This window comes from Dendropsophus ebraccatus, chromosome 2 (genome assembly GCF_027789765.1).
Source record: "Dendropsophus ebraccatus isolate aDenEbr1 chromosome 2, aDenEbr1.pat, whole genome shotgun sequence".
Taxonomy (NCBI): domain Eukaryota; kingdom Metazoa; phylum Chordata; class Amphibia; order Anura; family Hylidae; genus Dendropsophus; species Dendropsophus ebraccatus.
In genome coordinates, this window is record NC_091455.1 from 100,989,295 (window position 1) to 101,010,422 (window position 21,128).

The 21,128-nt window shown below is 48.0% G+C and overlaps 1 protein-coding gene across 1 annotated transcript in view; it reads left to right on the forward strand.

Annotated features, from left to right (window-relative positions):
- Positions 1-834: 834 nt before the first annotated feature.
- DUSP22 (dual specificity phosphatase 22) overlaps positions 835-21,128 on the forward strand; it is a 61,668-nt gene continuing 41,374 nt past the window's right edge. Inside the window, exons 1-2 of the mRNA XM_069958090.1 lie at positions 835-1,040; positions 20,865-20,898. Of these exons, the coding sequence (XP_069814191.1) occupies positions 1,020-1,040; positions 20,865-20,898 (55 nt within the window). The 5' untranslated portion in view covers positions 835-1,019. The remainder of the gene's footprint in view (positions 1,041-20,864; positions 20,899-21,128) is intronic.

Here is a 21,128-nt window from a genome sequence, read left to right on the forward strand (position 1 = left end):
CGACCGGAGCGGCGAGTGGTGATCAGAGCGGCGGCGGCGATGAGAGCGGCGGGGGTGGCGATCGAGCCGGCGCAGGGGGCTGTGGATGAGCGGGGGCCCGGGCTGCGAACGGGGGGCCGGGCTGCGGGCGGACTATCGCGCGACGACTGTTTACACGGAACGATCGGCGAATTTTTTGTGAACGACGAATTGATGACATGTTGAAAGATCAAAACGGACGATTGCTCGTTCGTCGTTTGATCGTTGGCTGCGTTTAGACCACAGCCTTTCTGCATAGTGTTACACATTGATCCCCATGGGTGGTCAGAAAACTACTAGACATATAAATTCACTCCCTTTGTCCACCAAGGGGTCATTAGCTGTTTGTTCTTCCTCTACTGAGGTGGCTGATCTGTCTTCTAGTAACACCATTGTGCACTATCTTGGGGGAGACTGCACAGCTCTGAGGCTGTTCTGTATGTTCTGTTCTCTAATTGTCAGAATACCCAGCCCTCTCCTGATTGCTGTATCTGAGGCATCCTGTGTTGTACTCCATTCAGCTGCTGCTGACCTATTCTTATCCAGCTGGATCCTCTACTATTGGAAACTCATCAGATGTATCTCTAAGGTTGGGGGCGATATGCACAAAGGTGACTATATGACTGTGCACCAGCTGACCTATGGTATCACACCAGGCGCTGCCTCACAGCTTTTCCTCTTCTCCTTCCTTTCTTATTACAGTGTGCACATTGCCTTCCAGCTAGTCCTGCCCTGGTGATAACTGTGTCACATTGTAATCACTGTGGAGATGCCGGCAGCGGCCGGCAGGTGTCAGTCACGAGCTGGGTGAGGGAGCCGGGAGGGAGCAGAGGAGGAGGCGGCAGCTGGGTGAGGCGGGCCCGGAGCTCCTTCAGCTGTTCCTGACTGCTCTCTGACAAGTCCAGAGCAGCCGTGATCGTAGGCATAGAAGCCCCGGGCACACGTGTGCGAGCTGCTGTGGATGCTGTGCTTCGTTGTGTGCCTGTAAGTGCGCTGCAGCCATGGGTAATGGAATGAACAAGGTACAGTACACACTGCACGGCTTTTCTCCACTTGTTTTTGTGTGTCCTATCCGGCATGTTCAGGAGGAGAGGCGCCCACCTGTCTCTGTCTATGCTGGGCAGCCCCGGAGTGAGTGTAGCACATAGCGGGCACTGCCATCCCCAGCAGAGAGAAGCAGTGTACAGTGTGCGGGCACCTTCCTGCCCGGTGACCTCACTCAGGGGTGTGCCAGCCTGTCACTGCTACTTCCTCATGGCTGCTCTATAGGCCAGTCCTGTGTGTGAGGATGTGTGCTGGCTGAGGAATACTGCTGCCTCATCCCCATTACCTCCCAGTCATGTGATGGGAAGGAACTTACAGCAATCCCCCAAATGTTACATAACTGATCACACTGCACTGCCCCCCTACTATCACACTGCACTGCCCCCCCCCTACTATCACACGGCACTGCCCCCCCCTACTATCACACGGCACTGCCCCCCCTACTATCACACGGCACTGCCCCCCCCCTACTATCACACGGCACTGCCCCCCTATCACACTGCACTGCCCCCACCCCTGTTATCGCACTGCACTGCCCCCCTCCTATCACACTGCACTGCCCCCCTCCTATCACACTGCACTGCCCCCCCTACTATCACACTGCACTGCCCCCCCCTACTATCACACTGCACTGCCCCCCCCCCTACTATCACACTGCACTGCCCCCCCCCTACTATCACACTGCACTGCCCCCCCTACTATCACACTGCACTGCCCCCCCTACTATCACACTGCACTGCCCCCCCCCTACTATCACACTGCACTGCCCCCCCCTACTATCACACTGCACTGCCCCCGCCCCTGTTATCACACTGCACTGCCCCCGCCCCTGTTATCACACTGCACTGCCCCCACCCCTGTTATCACACTGCACTGCCCCCACCCCTGTTATCACACTGCACTGCCCCCACCCCTGTTATCACACTGCACTGCCCCCACCCCTGTTATCACACTGCACTGCCCCCACCCCTGTTATCACACTGCACTGCCCCCACCCCTGTTATCACACTGCACTGCCCCCACCCCTGTTATCACACTGCACTGCCCCCACCCCTGTTATCACACTGCACTGCCCCCACCCCTGTTATCACACTGCACTGCCCCCACCCCTGTTATCACACGGCACTGCCCCCACCCCTGTTATCACACTGCACTGCCCCCTCCTATCACGCTGCACTGCCCCCTCCTATCACGCTGCACTTCCCCCCTCCTATCACACTGCACTTCCCCCCTCCTATCACACTGCACTTCCCCCCTCCTATCACACTGCACTGCACTTCCCCCCTCCTATCACACTGCACTGCCCCCTCCTATCACACTGCACTGCCCCTCCTATCACACTGCACTGCCCCCTCCTATCACACTGCACTGCCCCCTCCTATCACACTGCACTGCCCCCTCCTATCACACTGCACTGCCCCCTCCTATCACTCTGCACTGCCCCCCTCCTATCACTCTGCACTGCCCCCCTCCTATCACTCTGCACTGCCCCCCTCCTATCACTCTGCACTGCCCCCCTCCTATCACTCTGCACTACCCCCCTCCTATCACTCTGCACTGCCCCCCTCCTACCACTCTGCACTGCCCCCCTCCTATCTCATTGCACTGCCCCCTCCTATCACACTGCACTGCCCCCCTCCTATCACACTGCACTGCCCCCTCCTATCACACTGCACTGCCCCCCTCCTATCACACTGCACTGCCCCCCTCCTATCACTCTGCACTGCCCCCCTCCTATCACTCTGCACTGCCCCCCTCCTATCACTCTGCACTGCCCCCCTCCTATCACTCTGCACTGCCCCCCTCCTATCACTCTGCACTGCCCCCCCTCCTATCACTCTGCACTGCCCCCCTCCTATCACTCTGCACTGCCCCCCTCCTATCACTCTGCACTGCCCCCCCTCCTATCACTCTGCACTGCCCCCCTCCTATCACTCTGCACTGCCCCCCTCCTATCACTCTGCACTGCCCCCCTCCTATCACTCTGCACTGCCCCCCTCCTATCACTCTGCACTGCCCCCCTCCTATCACTCTGCACTGCCCCCCTCCTATCACTCTGCACTGCCCCCCTCCTATCACTCTGCACTGCCCCCCTCCTATCACTCTGCACTGCCCCCCTCCTATCACTCTGCACTGCCCCCCTCCTATCTCATTGCACTGCCCCCTCCTATCACACTGCACTGCCCCCCTCCTATCACACTGCACTGCCCCCCTCCTATCACACTGCACTGCCCCCCCTCCTATCACACTGCACTGCCCCCTCCTATCACACTGCACTGCCCCCCTCCTATCACACTGCACTGCCCCCCTCCTATCACACTGCACTGCCCCTCCTATCGCACTGCACTGCCCCTCCTATCGCACTGCCCCCTCCTCTTATCACACTGCACTGCCCCCTCCTCTTATCACACTGCACTGCCCCCTCCTCTTATCACACTGCACTGCCCCCTCCTCTTATCACACTGCACTGCCCCCTCCTCTTATCGTACTGCACTGCCCCCCCTCCTATCGTACTGCACTGCCCCCCCCCCTCCTATCGTACTGCACTGCCCCCCCCCTCCTATGACATTGCACTATCCCCCGCTATCCTATAAGCCCCAGTGATGATCACACTGCACTGCCCCCTCCTATCACACTGCACTGTCCCCTCCAATACTATGGGCCCCAGTAATAGTCACACTGCACTGTCCCCTTCTATACTATGGGCCCCAGTAATAGTCACACTGCACTGTTGCCTCCTATACTATGGGCCCCAGTAATAGTCACACTGCACTGTCGCCTCCTATACTATGGGCCCCAGTGATGATCACACTGCGCTGTCCCCTCCTATCACACTGCACTGTCCCCTCCAATACTATGGGCCCCAGTGATGATCACACTGCGCAGTCCCCTCCTTTTACACTGCACTGTCCCCTCCAATACTATGGGCCCCAGTGATGATCACACTGCACTGTCCCCTCCTATCACACTGCACTGTCCCCTCCAATACTATGGGCCCCAGTGATGATCACACTGCACTGTCCCCTCCTATCACACTGCACTGTCCCCTCCAATACTATGGGCCCCAGTGATGGTCAATCTGCACTGCCCCCCCTCCTATCACACTGCACTGTCCCCTCCTATACTATGGGCCCCAGTAATAGTCACACTGCACTGCCCCCTCCTATACTATGGGCCCCAGTAATAGTCACACTGCACTGTCGCCTCCTATACTATGGGCCCCAGTGATGATCACACTGCGCTGTCCCCTCCTATCACACTGCACTGTCCCCTCCAATACTATGGGCCCCAGTGATGGTCAATCTGCACTGCCCCCCCCCTCCTATCACACTGCACTGTCCCCTCCTATACTATGGGCCCCAGTAATAGTCACACTGCACTGTCGCCTCCTATACTATGGGCCCCAGTGATGATCACACTGCGTTGTCGCCTCCTATACTATGGGCCCCAGTAATAGTCACACTGCACTGTCGCCTCCTATACTATGGGCCCCAGTGATGGTCAATCTGCACTGCCCCCCATCCTATCACACTGCACTGTCGCCTCCTATACTATGAGCCCCAGTGATGGTCAATCTGCACTGCCCCCCCTCCTATCACACTGCACTGTCGCCTCCTATACTATGGGCCCCAGTGATGATCACACTGCACTGTCCCCTCCTATCACACTGCACTGTCCCCTCCAATACTATGGGCCCCAGTGATGATCACACTGCACTGCCCCCCCTCCTATCACACTGCACTGTCCCCTCCAATACTATGGGCCCCAGTGATGATCACACTGCACTGCCACTAGTACTTTATAACACTTCTGGTATGCCAAGTCTAGTTGTGTGGCATGTGCAGGTCAGGGAGATTGGCAGCCGTAATAAATAATTTCTCCTTTATTTTCCTTTAAGTCCCCATCCCTGTCACTGTTCCAGCACAGACTGCCCACTGATCTGTTTCTCCACATGATGGCCCACATTTATGAAAGGGGTTGTTTAAAACAGTTAGTTTTAGAAAGTTACATAGATTTGTAATTTACTACTATTTAAACATCTCAAGTCTTCCCATACTTATCAGCTGCTGTATGTCCTGCAGGAAAGCTCTCTGCTAACATCTCTGTCCGAGACGGGAACTGTCCAGAGCAGTAGCAAATCCCCATAGAAAACCCCTCCTGCTCTGGAGAGTTCCTGTTTCGAACAGAGATGGCAGGAGAGAGCACTGTGTCAGACTGAAAAGAAAACACCACTTCCTGCAGGGCATATAGCAGCTAATAAGTATGGGAGGACTTGAGGTTTTTAAATAGAAGTAAATTACAAATCTATATAACTTTCTGATATCAGGTAATTTAAAAGAAAATGATTTTCGCTGGATAACCCCTAATCTGCCCCAAACCAAAAACTGTCTGCCCCCCCCCAATCGCAGCGCAGCTTTCATATTTTTAACGAACTCTAAAAAAATGAAAGCTGAGCTGTGATTTGTTGCAGTTTTGGTTTCAAGACCCTTTATATTGGGAATGTTAGGCTACGTTCACACAGAGCAAAAGGGGCGGATTACGTGAGGAAATATTTCCGCCTGAAATCAACTGACGCTGAATTCCGAGCAGAATATAAGCAGAATGCAAGCAGAATCCCTGCGTATTCTGCTAGGAAAGTGTTCAGCTCGTAATCAGCTCTTGACAAATTCAGCGCGGAATACTCGAGGAATCCGCGCTGAATCCGCATGCATTCAGCGCTGAAATTCAGCGAGTATTTGGTGAGTAAACTAGACTATACCAGAACATATACTAGAATCCTCCTCCCCCCCCCTTTTCCCCATTTCCGCGCTGATTCAGCGAGTAATTTCCGCTTGTATTACGCTTGTATTCCGCGCTGAATCCGCGCTGAAACAGAAAATCAGAGCCCCATTGATTTGTATAGGCTTCCGCTAGCGGAAGAATGAACATGTTCATTCTTCTGGCGGAAAGCGGATTAGTTCAGTGCGGAAATTCCACTGTGTGAACTGCAGAGCAGAATTTCCATTCAACACAATGGAAATTAGCTCTGCACCTATTTTAACGGCTGAAATTTCAGCGCTGATTCAGCGCAGAAATTCAGCTGCTTTTGCTCAGTGGGAACGAGCCCTAACACTAGGAGAGATTCCCCAGGTCCAAGCTTAGCAGGACAGTACCAGATGGAACAAGTAGTACAGGCTTAGCAGTGTGCAGAAAATGGCAGCATCATGTGGGGGCACTTCTGTCCATGGACCCCCTGTGCTCTCTGAGCTATTGCCTTAGTGTACTTGCTTTCTGCTATTGGTAACCTTAGACACATGAAGCCTCTGGGGGCTTTGGACCCCCTCAGTCCTGAGAACTATTGCTTCCTCAGCTGTCTCTGTAGCCCTGCCCCAATGTCTCAGTTCAGCGTGAGGCCATGTATCCTCATATCTATATAGAAAGCCTTGCCTGCCTCTCTCCCACTCCTTTATTAATCCCTTTAAAACATAGACCTTTCTTTTAGTGTTCTTATAAAAACTGGAGGTCCACATAGATGGTAGTCAATGCTTGGTACTAGTGTTACAATTGCCTGACATCTACGAGTTATAATAATGGCTCTTGTGTAAGCGCTCTCTGCATATCTCTGCCACTTATACCATCACGCAGGTGTATGCACCAGCTCAGTTGTAGCACCATGTGCTGCTGTAGCTTTTGTTGAAATACAATCCGCTGCATGCCTGGCCAACCAATGGCATGTGGAAAGCTGAGCAGCCCAACAGCTGCAGTACTGACTGTGGCTCTTGTTCTATGTGAACGTGCTGGTGGTTGTTCAGAGGGCATAAATACATAGGGGGAGATTTATCAAACATGGGGTTAAGTGAAACTGGCTCCGTTGCCCCTAGCAACCAATCAGATTCCACCTATCATTTTCCAAAGTGTCTGTGAGGAGTGAAAGGTGGAATCTGATTGGTTGCTAGGGGCAACTGAGACAGTTTCACTTTACACCATGCTTGATAAATCTCCTCCATAGTACACTACCATAACAGTCTCTTTATTACAGCTAGGCCTCCTCTAGCACAAATCTTGTATACAGCATCAATGAATTCTAGGGACTCGTACAGAACCTCCATGTATTACATGAGAGATAAAAAGCACCACTAGTCGGTGCGCGCATGCTGTACCACTCCATGCCACGACCTACATTAGGTAGAAAACAGCAACTGCTGAGACCAGTATAGAGTACTCTTTCCAAAGAGCTACATTACTTAAAGGGGTTGTCCAGTGAAAATCTTTTCCTTTCAAATCAACTTTTCAGAAAGTTATATAGATTTGTATTTTACTTCTATTTAAAAAATCTCCAGTCTTCACATAGTTATCAGCTGCTGGATGTCCTGCAGGAAGAGTTGCTTTCTGACACAGTGCTCTCTGCTGCCACCCCTGTTTGAGACAGTAACTGTTCAGAGCAGTAGCAAATCCCCATAGGAAACCTTTCCTGCTTTGGACAGTTCCTGTCTTGGACAGAGGTGACAGCAGAAAGCACTGTGTCAGACTGAAAAGAAAACATTTCCTGCAGGACGTACAGCAGCTGATAAGTATGGAAAATGTGATATTTTTAAATAAACGCAAATTACAAATCTACATAACTTTCTGAAACCAGTTGATTTGAAAGAAAGATTTTTTAACTGGATAACCCCTTTAAGCATAGGGCTTAACTCAACTAACATATTTGTCGGCTGCACATCCATGATGCGAATCTCCCGTTCCACCACATCCCAAAGATGCTCTATTGGATTGAGACCTGGTGACTGTGGAGGCCATTGGAGTACGGTCAGGGGTGATTCTAGCCTCTCTGCTGCCCGAGGCGAACTATAGAATGACGCCCCCCCCCCCCCGTCAATCCGCCCACATTATAATCCACTACTGCCCCCCCCCCCCCACTGCTGTCCCCAATAAACATAATGTTTGGTCCCTTTCTGCACAGAGGATGTCAGGAGAGGAGGGGGCTGACTTTATAGGAGAGGTCCCAGCAGCACAGAGGATGTCAGGAGAGGAGGGGGCTAATCCTATAGGAGAGGTCCCAGCAGCACAGAGGATGTCAGGAGAGGAGGGGGCTAATCCTATAGGAGAGGTCCCAGCAGCACAGAGGATGTCAGGAGATGAGCGTGCTAATCCTATAGGAGAGGTCCCAGCAGCACAGAGGATGTCAGGAGAGGAGGGTGCTAATCCTATAGGAGAAGTCCCAGCAGCACAGTGGATGTCAGGAGAGGAGGGTGCTGATCTTTTAGGAGAGGTCACAGCAGCACAGAGGATGTCAGGAGAGGAGGGTGCTGATCTTTTAGGAGATGGTCCCCCTCTTCCCCCCCTTATAGATGGTCCCCCCCCCCTTATAGATGGTCCCCCTCTCCCCCCCCCCTTATAGATGGTCCCCCTCTCCCCCCCTCCCTTATAGATGGTCCCCCTCTCCCCCCCTCCCTTATAGATGGTCCCCCTCTTTCCCCTCCCTTATAGATGGTCCCCCTCTTCCCCCCCCCCCTTATAGATGGTCCCCCTCTTCCCTCTTTCCCCCCCCCTTATAGATGGTCCCCCTCTCCCCCCCCCCTTATAGATGGTCCCCCTCTTCCCTCTCTCCCCCCCTTATAGATGGTCCCCCTCTCCCCCCCCCCCTTATAGATGGTCCCCCTCTTCCCCCCCTTATAGATGGTCCCCTCTCCCTTATAGATGGTCCCCCTCTCCCCCCCTCCCTTATAGATGGTCCCCTCTCCCTTATAGATGGTCCCCCTCCCCCCCTTATACATGGTCCCCCCTCTCCCCCCTCCTTATAGATGCCCCCTTATAGATGGTCCCCCTCTTTCCCCCTCCCTTATAGATGGTCCCCCTCTTCCCCCCCCCCCTTATAGATGGTCCCCCTCTTCCCCCCCCTTATAGATGGTCCCCCTCTTCCCCCCCCCTTATAGATGGTCCCCCTCTTCCCCCCCCCCCTTATAGATGGTCCCCCTCTTCCCCCCCCCTTATAGATGGTCCCCCTCTTCCCCCCCCTTATAGATGGTCCCCCTCTTCCCCCCCCTTATAGATGGTCCCCCTCTTTCCCCCCCCCCTTATAGATGGTCCCCCCCTTATAGATGGTCCCCCTCTTTCCCCCCTCCCTTATAGATGGCCCCCCCTTATAGATGGTCCCCCTCTTTCCCCCCCTCCCTTATAGATGGTCCCCTTCCCCCCCTATAGATGGTCCCCCTCTTCCCTCTCCCCCCTCCCTTATAGATGGTCCCCCTTATAGATCGTCCCCCTCTTCCCCCCTACCTTATAGATCGTCCCCCTCTTTCCCCCCTCCCTTATAGATGGTCCCCTTCTCCCCCTACCTTATAGATGGTCCCCCTCTCCCCCCCCCCCCCTCCCCTCCCCTCCCCTCCCCTCCCCCTGCACAGCAGATAAAACAAAAACAAAAAACAGCGCACAACTCACCTGCCATCCGTTCCCCCCGTCGAGCCTCTCTGGTCTGGTCCCGGCTGATGTGCGGCTGCCCGGGGTGTCCCGTCCTGTCCCCGGCAGCGCGCGCATCAGAGAGCTCCCCGTGTGCCTGTGGCTGTGGACTTCCGGCGCACGGGGATCTCTCTGATGCGCGCGCTGCCGGAGACAGGATTGGACACCTCCGGCAGCCACACATCAGCCGGGGGACTAAGGCTGCATTCCCACGTTCCGTGATCCTGACGGATCACGGACGTGGAATGCATTTACCGGAGTCCCTCCGCGCCCGGACAGCATCTGTAATGAGATGCTGTGAGCGGGGGGAGACTGTATTCATAAGCGCCGCGCTGTAGTAACAGCACCGCGTGGCTGATTCATTACAGCGCGGCGCTTATGAATACAGTCTCCCCCGCTCACAGCATCTCATTACAGATACTGTCCGGGCGCGGGGGGACTCCGGTACATGGTACAATCAGTGGCGGATTATAATGTGGGCGGCCGCCCGAACCGCTCATATTATAATCTGCCACTGAATGCCGCCCCCATGAAGACAGCTGGTGGCACCGCCTGAGGCAGACGACTCAGGTCGCCTCATGATTGCGGCGCCCCTGAGTACGGTGAACTCATTGTCATGTTCAAGAAACCAGTCTGAGATGATTCTAGCTTTATGACATGGAGCATTATCCTGCTGAAAGTAGCCATCAGATGTTGGGTACATTGTGGTCATAAAGGGATGGACATGGTCAGCAACAATACTCAGGTAGGCTGTGGCGCAGCGACCCCGCTCTGAACCACCGCAATCCTGGGTGCTATTAGCGGGCACGGTCCGATCACCTTGCCTGCTAATTAGGCATTTAGATGCAGCTGTCAAAGTTGACATGCCTTTTTTACCCCATCCATGGTGGTCTAGTGGGGGGATCACCCTACCCGCAGCGTGATTACGGAGGAGCGATCCCGCATCTTGTCCCAACCCAACCCCAGCTTGGCATTCTATTGTTCTCAGCTGCAGCAGCCGAGAGCAATAGAACACTGATCTCATTGATCTATGCAGCATATCTATAATGCATAGATCTCAATGAGAGATCAGTGTAGTGATACTAGAAGTCTCCCAGGGGGACTTCTAGTATGTGTGTGAAGAAAATTGTTTTTTTTTAAATTAATAAAAAAAAAACTCCCCTAATAGTTTGAATCACCCCCCTTTTCCCATTTTTATAAATAAAAATAAATAAACATGTTTGGTATCACCTCATGCATAATCACCTGAACTATTAAATTATCACATTCACGATCTCGCATGGTAAACGCCGTAAGTGCAAAAAAAATTCCAAAATGCTAAATTGTGCATTTTTGGTCGCATCAAATCTAGAAAAATTGTAATAAAAAGCGATCAAAAAGTCACATTACGCAAACAAGGTACCGATAGAAAGAACACATCATGGTGCAAAAAATGACACCGCACGCAGTCCCATAGACCAAAGGATAAAAGCGTTAAGCGTTATAAGCATGGGAATAGAGCAATTTTCAAGGAACATATTTTTTTTAAAAAGGTTTTAATTTTTTAAAAACCATCAAATAAAATAAAAGTTATACAAGTAACAAATTGTCGTAATTGTACTGACTTGAGGAACATATATAATAATATATTATTATAAGAGGCATGAGTCCAGGTAAGGTTAGCAAGTGTAGCACTGGACATCAAGATCCACCAAGGAACCAGTAGCTCATTGGGACAGTGATCCAACCATTATACACTCTCTGACAATTAAAAAAATAGATAAAAGTTTGGGTGGTTTTACACAGAGAGATTTATTTGATTTTTGAAGCCAAAGCCAAGAACAGACTATACACAGAGAACAGGTCATAAAGGAAAGACTGAAATGTCTCCTCTTTGCAAATCCATTCCTGGCCTTGGCTTCAAAAATCTGCCAGATAAATCTTTCTGTGTAAAGGCACCATTAGGTTGCTGCAGGACTCAGCATGCAGTTATGTCTCTGGCAGATGTGTAGATGACTCCAGGCGTGGTTTGATTAGACACTGAGTCTTGCCACAAGAGGGAGTCAAAGTGCTTCCCCCATTGCCCTATAAAGTGTTCTGGCTATTTTTGGGTAGTGCACCTTGTGGTGCCAGATTATTGACTGCTAGTACATTTACAGTGTACTTAAAGGGATATTCCACTGAAATTGAAGTTTTAATATGTCGCTAGTCTTGGGGAGAACATAACAAACAGCCTAATCTTACCTTTCATTGCTCCCCTGGTATCCTCCTCTATCATCTTTGGGTCCCTGGCTGAACAATCCCACCTCCACTTCTGAGACAGTCTCGTCTGGCAGTGACAGCTCGCTCAGCCAATAACTGATTGGACAGCATTGATTGGCTAAGCAGACTGTCACCGCCAGATGAGTCCGTCTCAGAAGTGGAGGTGGGATCGTTCACCCGGGGACCCAACGATGACATAGGAGGGTATCGAGGACTGATGAAAGGTAAGAATGGGCTGTTTGCTATGTTCTCCCCAAGGGCAGCAACAAAAACTGCAGTTTGAGTGGAATACCCCTTTGAAGATATTCTGCCCGGCTGACAGACTTTAAGAGGGGATGCATCAATTGTCAGCTGCAGAATGGTCATTTTGACAAATTGCCTACCATTCTAAGTTGGCAGCAGTGCTTATGCGGTGAGCTCCCAGACAATGTTATAGTGGTGGGACGGCCGGTCACTTGCTAGGTGAAAGTGTGACACCACTTCTGGAGGTGGATGGCCGGGATACAGCCGGGCCTTTGACTTGGTTTACTACTCGTCAATGTGCAGCAAGTAATACAACGAATCTTCAGGTACACTTCATACAGTTCCAATAAATACACATACATAGAAACCACCAGATCTGTAGAATAAGTGCTGAGAAGAATATAGTAGAGTTGATAAGGTTGTACTGAGGTAGTAGAGAGGAGGGTGCCATGAGAGTCTCAACCCAATTAGTAATGTGCTCTGCCAGGAGGTTGGAGTGCTTAGAAGAATACTTGTAAAAGAAGAAGAAACAACCTGTGCCTACGTTTTGACCTTTCCTAAAGTCATCACACTGCTTTCTGCCCACTAGCTTTGGCTGAACCGTGCTGATGGGTGATACAGGCCCCAGACCCTGTTACCTAGGATGAGCGGAATGGTTAGGATTTCCTAAGTACACCCGCGCTGCGAGATGGAGTTCATAGACTTTACGTAACTTTGCTCCACCTGGATCAGTTTCTAGCTCTTTGGCTTTTCTGCGGAGATTGTCCTGCACTGTACTGACTCCTATTCCTCGGCGTGGGTTGAGGTTATCTGTAGGCTGGTCCTCTCCTGAAGGGCTTAGCAGCGCATCAAACAGCGTGTTTGATGCTTCAAGAAAGAGAGTTGTGGGAGCTGGCTGTTCTGCGTCCTACCCATGCGGGGTACTGGCTTGGAACCAACTTGTAGAGGGGACCTGGCAGAGGGCCAGAGCCCAGGTAGAACCACTGAGAAGAGCTATCTGAGCTGCATCCTTCCTCCTCCAAAGCTCAGCTAAGACTTCCCCTCACCCAAGGGACTAACTTCCTAACCAGCGAGTGTGCTATGCTGTGGTTGAGTGCAATAGGGAAACGGGATAGAAAGGAGAAATCCTACTGGACAACAAATTCTGGTACACACACAGACAATAACTCTTTATTATACTTCAGCTGTGCAGGTTCTAAACCTTAGTTACACACTAGCGACATCTAGTGGTCATCTTTAGTAATACAACAGCTATAGTGAAATCACAGAAAAGTACAGACTTTTACGAGGGGTGTAATGAATATCAACACCCACAGTGGGACACCACACTTACATGAGGCCATGCACATGGCACACAGGCTCCGGACGGCCCAGAAATACCACCAGTAGAAAGCATTCTTTGACCTGCATACATGTGTGAGTAGCACCTATGGTTTCCTTGTCCACTAGCCAGACACAGGCAGCATCTTTATTACACCCTCCTGTCTGCCAGGCCATTTTTAGGCACTTAGCAGAAGGAAATGTGGTGTTACAGCCCCTATTACATTTCCTGCCCATTACAAACAGCCACTGTCGATTTAGTTTGTAGTAGTGTAGTGAATGAGAAATCTGTACTGCTCCAGAGTGGGTCCATATTGTCTTTATCAATGAATCCAGGTTATTTGTGGGATCAGGCAACAATCAGGTTTGAGTAAGGAAGCCTCATAGTAAGTGCTTTAATCCTGTCTTTGCAGTGGAGTGACCTACTGTCCCAGCTGCTGGTGTGATGACCTGGAAACCATCGTATACAACAGTTGGTCACCCCTAGTAGTCAACTCAGCAATATGTGCGGGACATCCTGCGGCCACATGGCAGGGTTTCCACCTGTTTTTTTTTTTCAGCAGGATAATGCTCGCCCACACACAGCAAGGGATTGTCTCTGTCAGATTGCAGCACATTCCTGTCAGGAATGTCTGTCAGATTGCAGCAGATTTCTGTCAGGAATGTCTGTCAGATTGCAGCAGATTTCTGTCAGGAATGTCTGTCAGATTGCAGCAGATACCTGTCAGGAATGTCTCTGTCAGATTGCAGCAGATACCTGTCAGGAATGTCTCTGTCAGATTGCAGCAGATACCTGTCAGGAATGTCTCTGTCAGATTGCAGCAGATACCTGTCAGGAATGTCTCTGTCAGATTGCAGCAGATACCTGTCAGGAATGTCTGTCAGATTGCAGCAGATACCTGTCAGGAATGTCTGTCAGATTGCAGCAGATACCTGTCAGGAATGTCTCTGTCAGATTGCAGCAGATACCTGTCAGGAATGTCTGTCAGATTGCAGCAGATACCTGTCAGGAATGTCTCTGTCAGATTGCAGCAGATACCTGTCAGGAATGTGTCTGTCAGATTGCAGCAGATACCTGTCAGGAATGTCTCTGTCAGATTGCAGCAGATACCTGTCAGGAATGTCTCTGTCAGATTGCAGCAGATACCTGTCAGGAATGTCTCTGTCAGATTGCAGCAGATACCTGTCAGGAATGTCTCTGTCAGATTGCAGCAGATACCTGTCAGGAATGTCTCTGTCAGATTGCAGCAGATACCTGTCAGGAATGTCTGTCAGATTGCAGCAGATACCTGTCAGGAATGTCTCTGTCAGATTGCAACACTTCCTTGGCCTGCCAGATTTATCAAAAAATCATCAATGGAGCTTTTATGCGACCAGCTGAGATGCCCGCCTCAGCAGCCTACAAGTGTGTACAATCTACAGGCCTAAATTTGCCATATGGAACCTGTATGCCTCTTAAGTCCAACTGTATCTTGTGCTATATCCAGGGTACTGTTTATCCTAGTAAAATTAGCTGGAATATTGTAATCACCTACATATATCATCATTACATTCACACATATAAAGGTTCATTTAGTTCCAACAGTTCCTTCTTGATGCACTATTGTTTTTTTTGTGAATTAGTTTATATTGTTTTTTTCTTACAATACTGTAGATACAGAGAGATAATCTCAAAGTTCAGCAGTCATGTAAATTGCTTCTATACTTGTAGCTAGCAGTCATCTGTCAGCTGAAGTTGAAAATGAGAAGCATGTAATGCATAGGCTGTAGGGACCAGGTAACTCAGCCAAAACCAATGACCACTGCTGTATGGACATGTATGTTTTATTTCATACAAGCTTTTGGTACATTTATACTGCTGATCACTGGTCGCTGTCATGTAAAAAAAACTTTTGGCATCACAAGTAGTGATCAGTGGGTGTCTGGGACCCCCACCGATCTGTAGATGTAGCTACCATGTGGTCAGGCAAACCCTTCCAATATAAACTGTTGTTCAACAGTGGATGTCCCCTTTATAATAGCTAGCCTCATGCACGCAATACATTAGTACCTTCTACAGTAAACTTAGTACCAGACCTACCGTTGTATAAATGTAAGGCACACCAAAATAAGCAAAACCTGATAATAGCAGTATATGGTCTTCACAGTGACAGCTGTTACAGCAACACCCTATACAGTATACATTGCATTATATATTATAATATAAACATTATGTCCACCTTTGTCCTGTTGGTTAAAGAGGTTTGAAATTGGATAAATCATGCTGATGCCAATTGATTTTTTAAAAAAATAAAAGACTTGTATTTGTATTACCAACTGTATGTTTAGTCAGAGGTGCATGGGGGGAAAAAGACATTTTTCTCACAAGTTTTCTGTTCAAAAAGATATTTCAGCTTGGAGATGTCTTTATCTTCATTTTTAGAGAAGTTACCATGCACCAGAGCATTACTAGGTGATCTCAGAGCACTAACCCTTATTATTCTCCCTTTTCTGAAATGGCTATTCGGTATACCATGAAACTCTAAGGTGAGAAAACCTCAAATGCAGAATATGGGTCAGTATTTTGCATAAGTAATCGTAAAGCCAAAACCAGGACTGGGTCCAAAACACATTAGATTAGTTCTCTGTGTAGGTTTCATTCCTAGTTTTGACTTCCAAAAATTAATGTGAACTACTGCCGTGTGAAAGTGGCCTAAACCATAGTTTCTTTCATCAGAATTTTCCAGTGAAACTATTATACACTATCTCTCACCAGTAAACTTTACAGTGACTTCATGCTATACAGATTGAGAGACAGTCAAAGAACACAAAATGTATAACTCACACATAAGTGCAATTTCTTTTATTTTCTATTCATTTATTTATTTAGTGTCTCACATAGTAATAGTGTCCCATATAGTAGCCATTCCCCCACAATACTGTTCCATATAGTAGCCATCACCCCACAATAGTGCATAATATTGTAGCCAGCTCCCACAATACTTTCCCATATAGTAGCCATCACCCCACAATAGTGCCCCATATAGAAGCCTTCTAATATTGACCCATATAGTAGCTAGCCCCCCAATTGTGCCCCATATAGTAGTAAGCCCCCACAATAGTGTCTCATAGTATCCAGCCTCCCACAATAGTGCCGCATAAAGTTAGCAGCCCCCATAATAGTGCCCCATGAAGTTAGCCAGCCCCCATAATAGTGCCCCATGCTATAGCCAGCCTGTGCCCTGAATGCCGCTGATCTCCTAGGGACAGGGGCACTGTTGGTCCTCTTGCTGCCATGTCTCCGGTGCCCGGCGGTTCCGGTGCAGCTGCCTGCACTTTATCTCCTGCACGGAGCTTTGCCTCACGTGCCAGGAGGAGGAGGAGAAGCCGGATCTTCCTGCGGCCTGAACCTGTCACCCCTGGACGGCTCCTGAACTCGCGCTACCCCTGGATCCGGCCCCTGTACTTAAGCCATCCTGCCAGTCCCGCTCCTGATGCTGATTCTGCAGAGGAGATACGACCGGCCGCTCATCTGCGCGGACGGCAGTTTCTCTGCGGCGGGATCAACGTCAGAAGCGAGACCGGCAGGATGGCATAAGTACAGGGGCCGGATCCAGGGGTAGAGTGAGTTCGGGAGCCGTCCAGGGGTGACAGGTTCCCGTCGCACATCGCAACAGATTATAGTATGGACGGTCCAGAAGACCGCACATATTATCTGTTACAGTGTCCTATCGGCGGGCCAGCTCTAGGGAATCAACTGATTCCCTAGGCGGGCCAAAAGTAATGGCACCGCAGGCCAGAGTTTGACATGTCTGTTCTAAGTGAATGAAGTCACCTACAAGTGACATTTTATTGCAGAATTTAAAGAACAGTTTATAAGAACAAGTCAGATGGGACCTTTTTTTTTAATTTGGGAAATAATTAAAAATTCAAATCTGTGCTTATATTACATTGTATATATTTAAAGTGATTGTAAGGTATGTGCTCTGTGTGCATGAGACCTGCTGTGTAGTTTATAGGGAAGAACAGGACTGATACTGAATACCAATTATTGTAGCTCATTGTCATCGCCAAAGGAGAAGTGCAGGCTTAGCTCCCTCCCTGCTCTGTGTCGCATGATCGAGATGGTCGCATAAGTGCCTACAGGGCCGTGTTGCTCACATTGACGTAGAGCAAGGAGAGAGGCATGCGGCAGCTGAACATTCAGGCTCCAAACTTTCAAAGCTTTCAAAGCTTTTGTCGGGTACACTACATTTATACTGCTCTTTACATTTTCAGATTGATAAATAAGCAGTTATAGGACCGTTGGAGGCGGCACATACTGTCCACCGCACTGCAGTTGGTGTTGCATAGTTTTGTGGTATTTTTAGTAGCTCTCATTTTGGTTGTTGCAGTGTAAAGTAAGTGATGTACTGGACACTTTGGGGCTATTTTTATGTCCTGGTAGTCAGTTAAAAATAGAAGCAAGTTGTCACCTCCAGTGCTCAAGAAGTTTCCTTCAAGTATGAAGTGACATTGGGTTAAAACTGAAATTCCTAGCATTCTAGCTGGGGGGGCATATATATATATATATATAATATATATATAATATTATATTATTATTAATAATATATTATATATATATATATATATATATATATATATATATATATATATATTATATGTTTATTTCTTTTTTTAATTTATTAAACAAAAACTAAGGTTGGTCTCACACTGGATTTTTGCAATTTGTTCTGTTATGTGAAAAAAAACGAATGCATTTGTGCAAAACTGGTTTAATCCGTCTTCCCATTGACTTCCGCTATTAAAAAAAGGGATCAAAATGCATCAGTTTTTTTAACCCTAAAAAAAAGCATGCCCATTTGCTATACATATACAGTTATTGCCTCAATAATGTCTCTGTGCCCTGTGTGTGTGATGTCAGGGTTAATAATGAATACACTTTGGGGGGGGGGGGGGAACAAGCAGGGCTAGTTCATGGTAACGGTGTACTGTATGTAGAAACAGGTTTATTGAAATTAGTGTAAATAACAAGTGGGGAGTTAATTATGCCTTTTCTCTTTTTCTCTTACTATGGTTTGGCTTGGAAAAGCTGGCAAACCATGTTGGGGGCTGCTTTGTGCAAACATATTCCTGTTTATTGCAGGAGTTAGGCTCCATTTCAGGGAAGTGGAATGCTGCATGCTTCTCCTAGCTCTATCTAATAATTGATGGGGGGCTCAAGACTCCCACCGATTACAACTTTTGAGCTATCTTTGGATAGGATCCGTGCCAAAGCCACACTGCAACAATCTAGTTCAAAGATGTTTTTGAACAGTTATACATTGACTGGCAAGTGTAATTGGCAGCAGGGCCCCTCCGTTTTGGCAATGGAAGGGTTGCACAAGACCTGGTCTTGGCAGGGTTATATATCACTGATGCTGCTGCATGCTTGCATTGTTAAGTTTCTCCTAATGTCTGTTAAAGCGCATATTATCATTAAAATAGGTATCGTACTTGGGGAAGCTGCCTGTGTCTCTAGTGCTGCAGCCAAGGCACAGTGTAGCAGAGTAAGAGAGGAAAACTTCGAAGAAATCCATGGCACTTGGCTGAATAAAAATTGGATTTCTTTTACTGTGGATGCTGTTGGACATTAGATTTCTTTGGTGTTATGGGATTGTGAACCCCTGATGTGCATCCTACCGTTTTGACTACCCATTAATCTATTGGTGCCGCTGAAGTTCCTCAATTGCCTGAGCGGGGATAACTGTCAATGACCGTTTGTTCTCCCTTGCTGTGCCGCAGCACTCCTGACATAGGCATGGGTGGCAGCACAGGGGCAGTGTTAGGGCCCTATTCCACCGGCCGATCATCGTTCAGATTAACGTTAAATTGTTCTAATCTAAACGAAAATCGTTCGGTTGAAATGCAGTTAACGATTAACGACCGAACAAGAAATCGTTGATCGCTTTATATAACCTGGACCTATTTTTATCGTTCCTCGTTCGCAAAACGTTCGCAAATCGTTCGCATTGAATAAGACGTCGTTCGGTTGTTCGCAGTAGATACGAACACAATAGCGAAGAAATAGCGAAGAAGAAACGATCGCAAATACGATCATAAGTAACGATTATCGTTCCATGGAAATGAGTGAACGTTTTCAGGTCTTTCGCAATAGCGGTCGTTTGAGATCGTTAATCGTTAACGATTATGCGAACGATAATCGTCTGGTGGAATAGGGCCCTTACCCCTGTCTGCTCCTGTTTTTTGTCACTCACTTCTCCTCTTCAGTGTTCTGGAGCTTTATTTCCATCATTGGCCTGTGTCTCCTCTGACACAACACACACTGCACAGACATCCTGTGTACGCACGACAGAGATGTATAACACAGCTTGCTCAGCAAAGTTTGATGGTCTGAGGAAATGTATGTGGAGCCTTTAAATTCATGAAATCACATTTAGGTTATTTTATATTGCTTTTTGATGCTCTATGCTCAACAATAATGTAGTTCTGCAAAGCGTTTGTGGTGTCTCCCGCAGGCAGTCACATTTGTACTTTTGGCATGTTTGTGAGCATTCCTCCCTTGTATGTTGATCTGGTTGTGACAATATTAAATGGTTGCTATGGCTAGAGGAAGTATGGGCAGCCTTAGAGGATATAATCTGTTTTACATCATCAGAGACAGAAGGAAACATTTCCCAGGTTTTGCATGTTATTTCCCAGTGTCATCAGTTTATGCACAATGGCTGCCGTAATATTACATAGTAATAAAGTATAGCCAAAGCATCGAAAAACCCAGCAGAATGGAACTTACCCCAAATGCATCCAACTTTTGCTGTAAAGAAAATAATCAATATCATAGATTTACAAAATCTAATGTATAATGTGGAAATAATAAAATACCTGTAAAATTGGTACATTTTGGTACATAAGCCAATATGTTAGATATTGGTATGTCTTGTTTGTTGCATGTAATAGCTTAGTAAACTACAATGCGAGCCTATAAGTGACCTATACCATGTATAGTTATTCTGACATATAGCCTTTACTAAACTCTACACTGATGAAGTGAAAAAACAAGTGCACCATTCATGACCCTAGCTTGTTTGTCGACAAGCTCACAGAGTGTTTCTAATATCAACAAGCTAAATTGTAAAGATAGTTCATGAATTATTTAGACCTTGAAGGCTATATACTCCTTTGCACTATTTTTTATGACTTTGTTTTCAGAATGCACAATTAAGCAACTTTCTAAATATCATTTTTGTGCATTCGTTTTGTATTTGAATACCGGTGGCTGAAGAAGTTGGAGTCTCCTGAAAAACATGGGTTTGGAGAAATCCAGTCACACATCAGTAGCTCAGTCCCACTTGTGCATGGGCGGCAGAGTGATTTGTGCTATTTTGCAGACCAGCGAATAAGCATCTGCTTTTTATTGCATGCACTGGACACATTACATGAACATTCTGAATAGGATATTGTGATGTGAGAAATGTAATCCTTAATCCTGGCATAACCTGTGATCCTAGTGCATCCTTATCTTCTGTATGTGCATGTGGTTTTTCTTTGGTGTACTGAATAATTAGCGTTTTTTTTCCCTACAGATTCTCCCTGGGTTATTCATTGGTAATTTTAAAGGTATGTTTACTTTTTATTTCATGTTTTATTTATATTCTTGTTTTAGTTTTTAAATACTATAGATGATTACCTCCAGTTTATTGCGCAAAATTTGCACGGAGCTTGAGGCGCCTGCCCCTTTTTTGGTCTGCCGTATATTGTGTGGTGTATTATATTTTTAATGTATTTCATTTTTGTTTCTGCCGTTCAAAACAGACGAGCTATAAATACTGGACTGTACGCCTTACGTG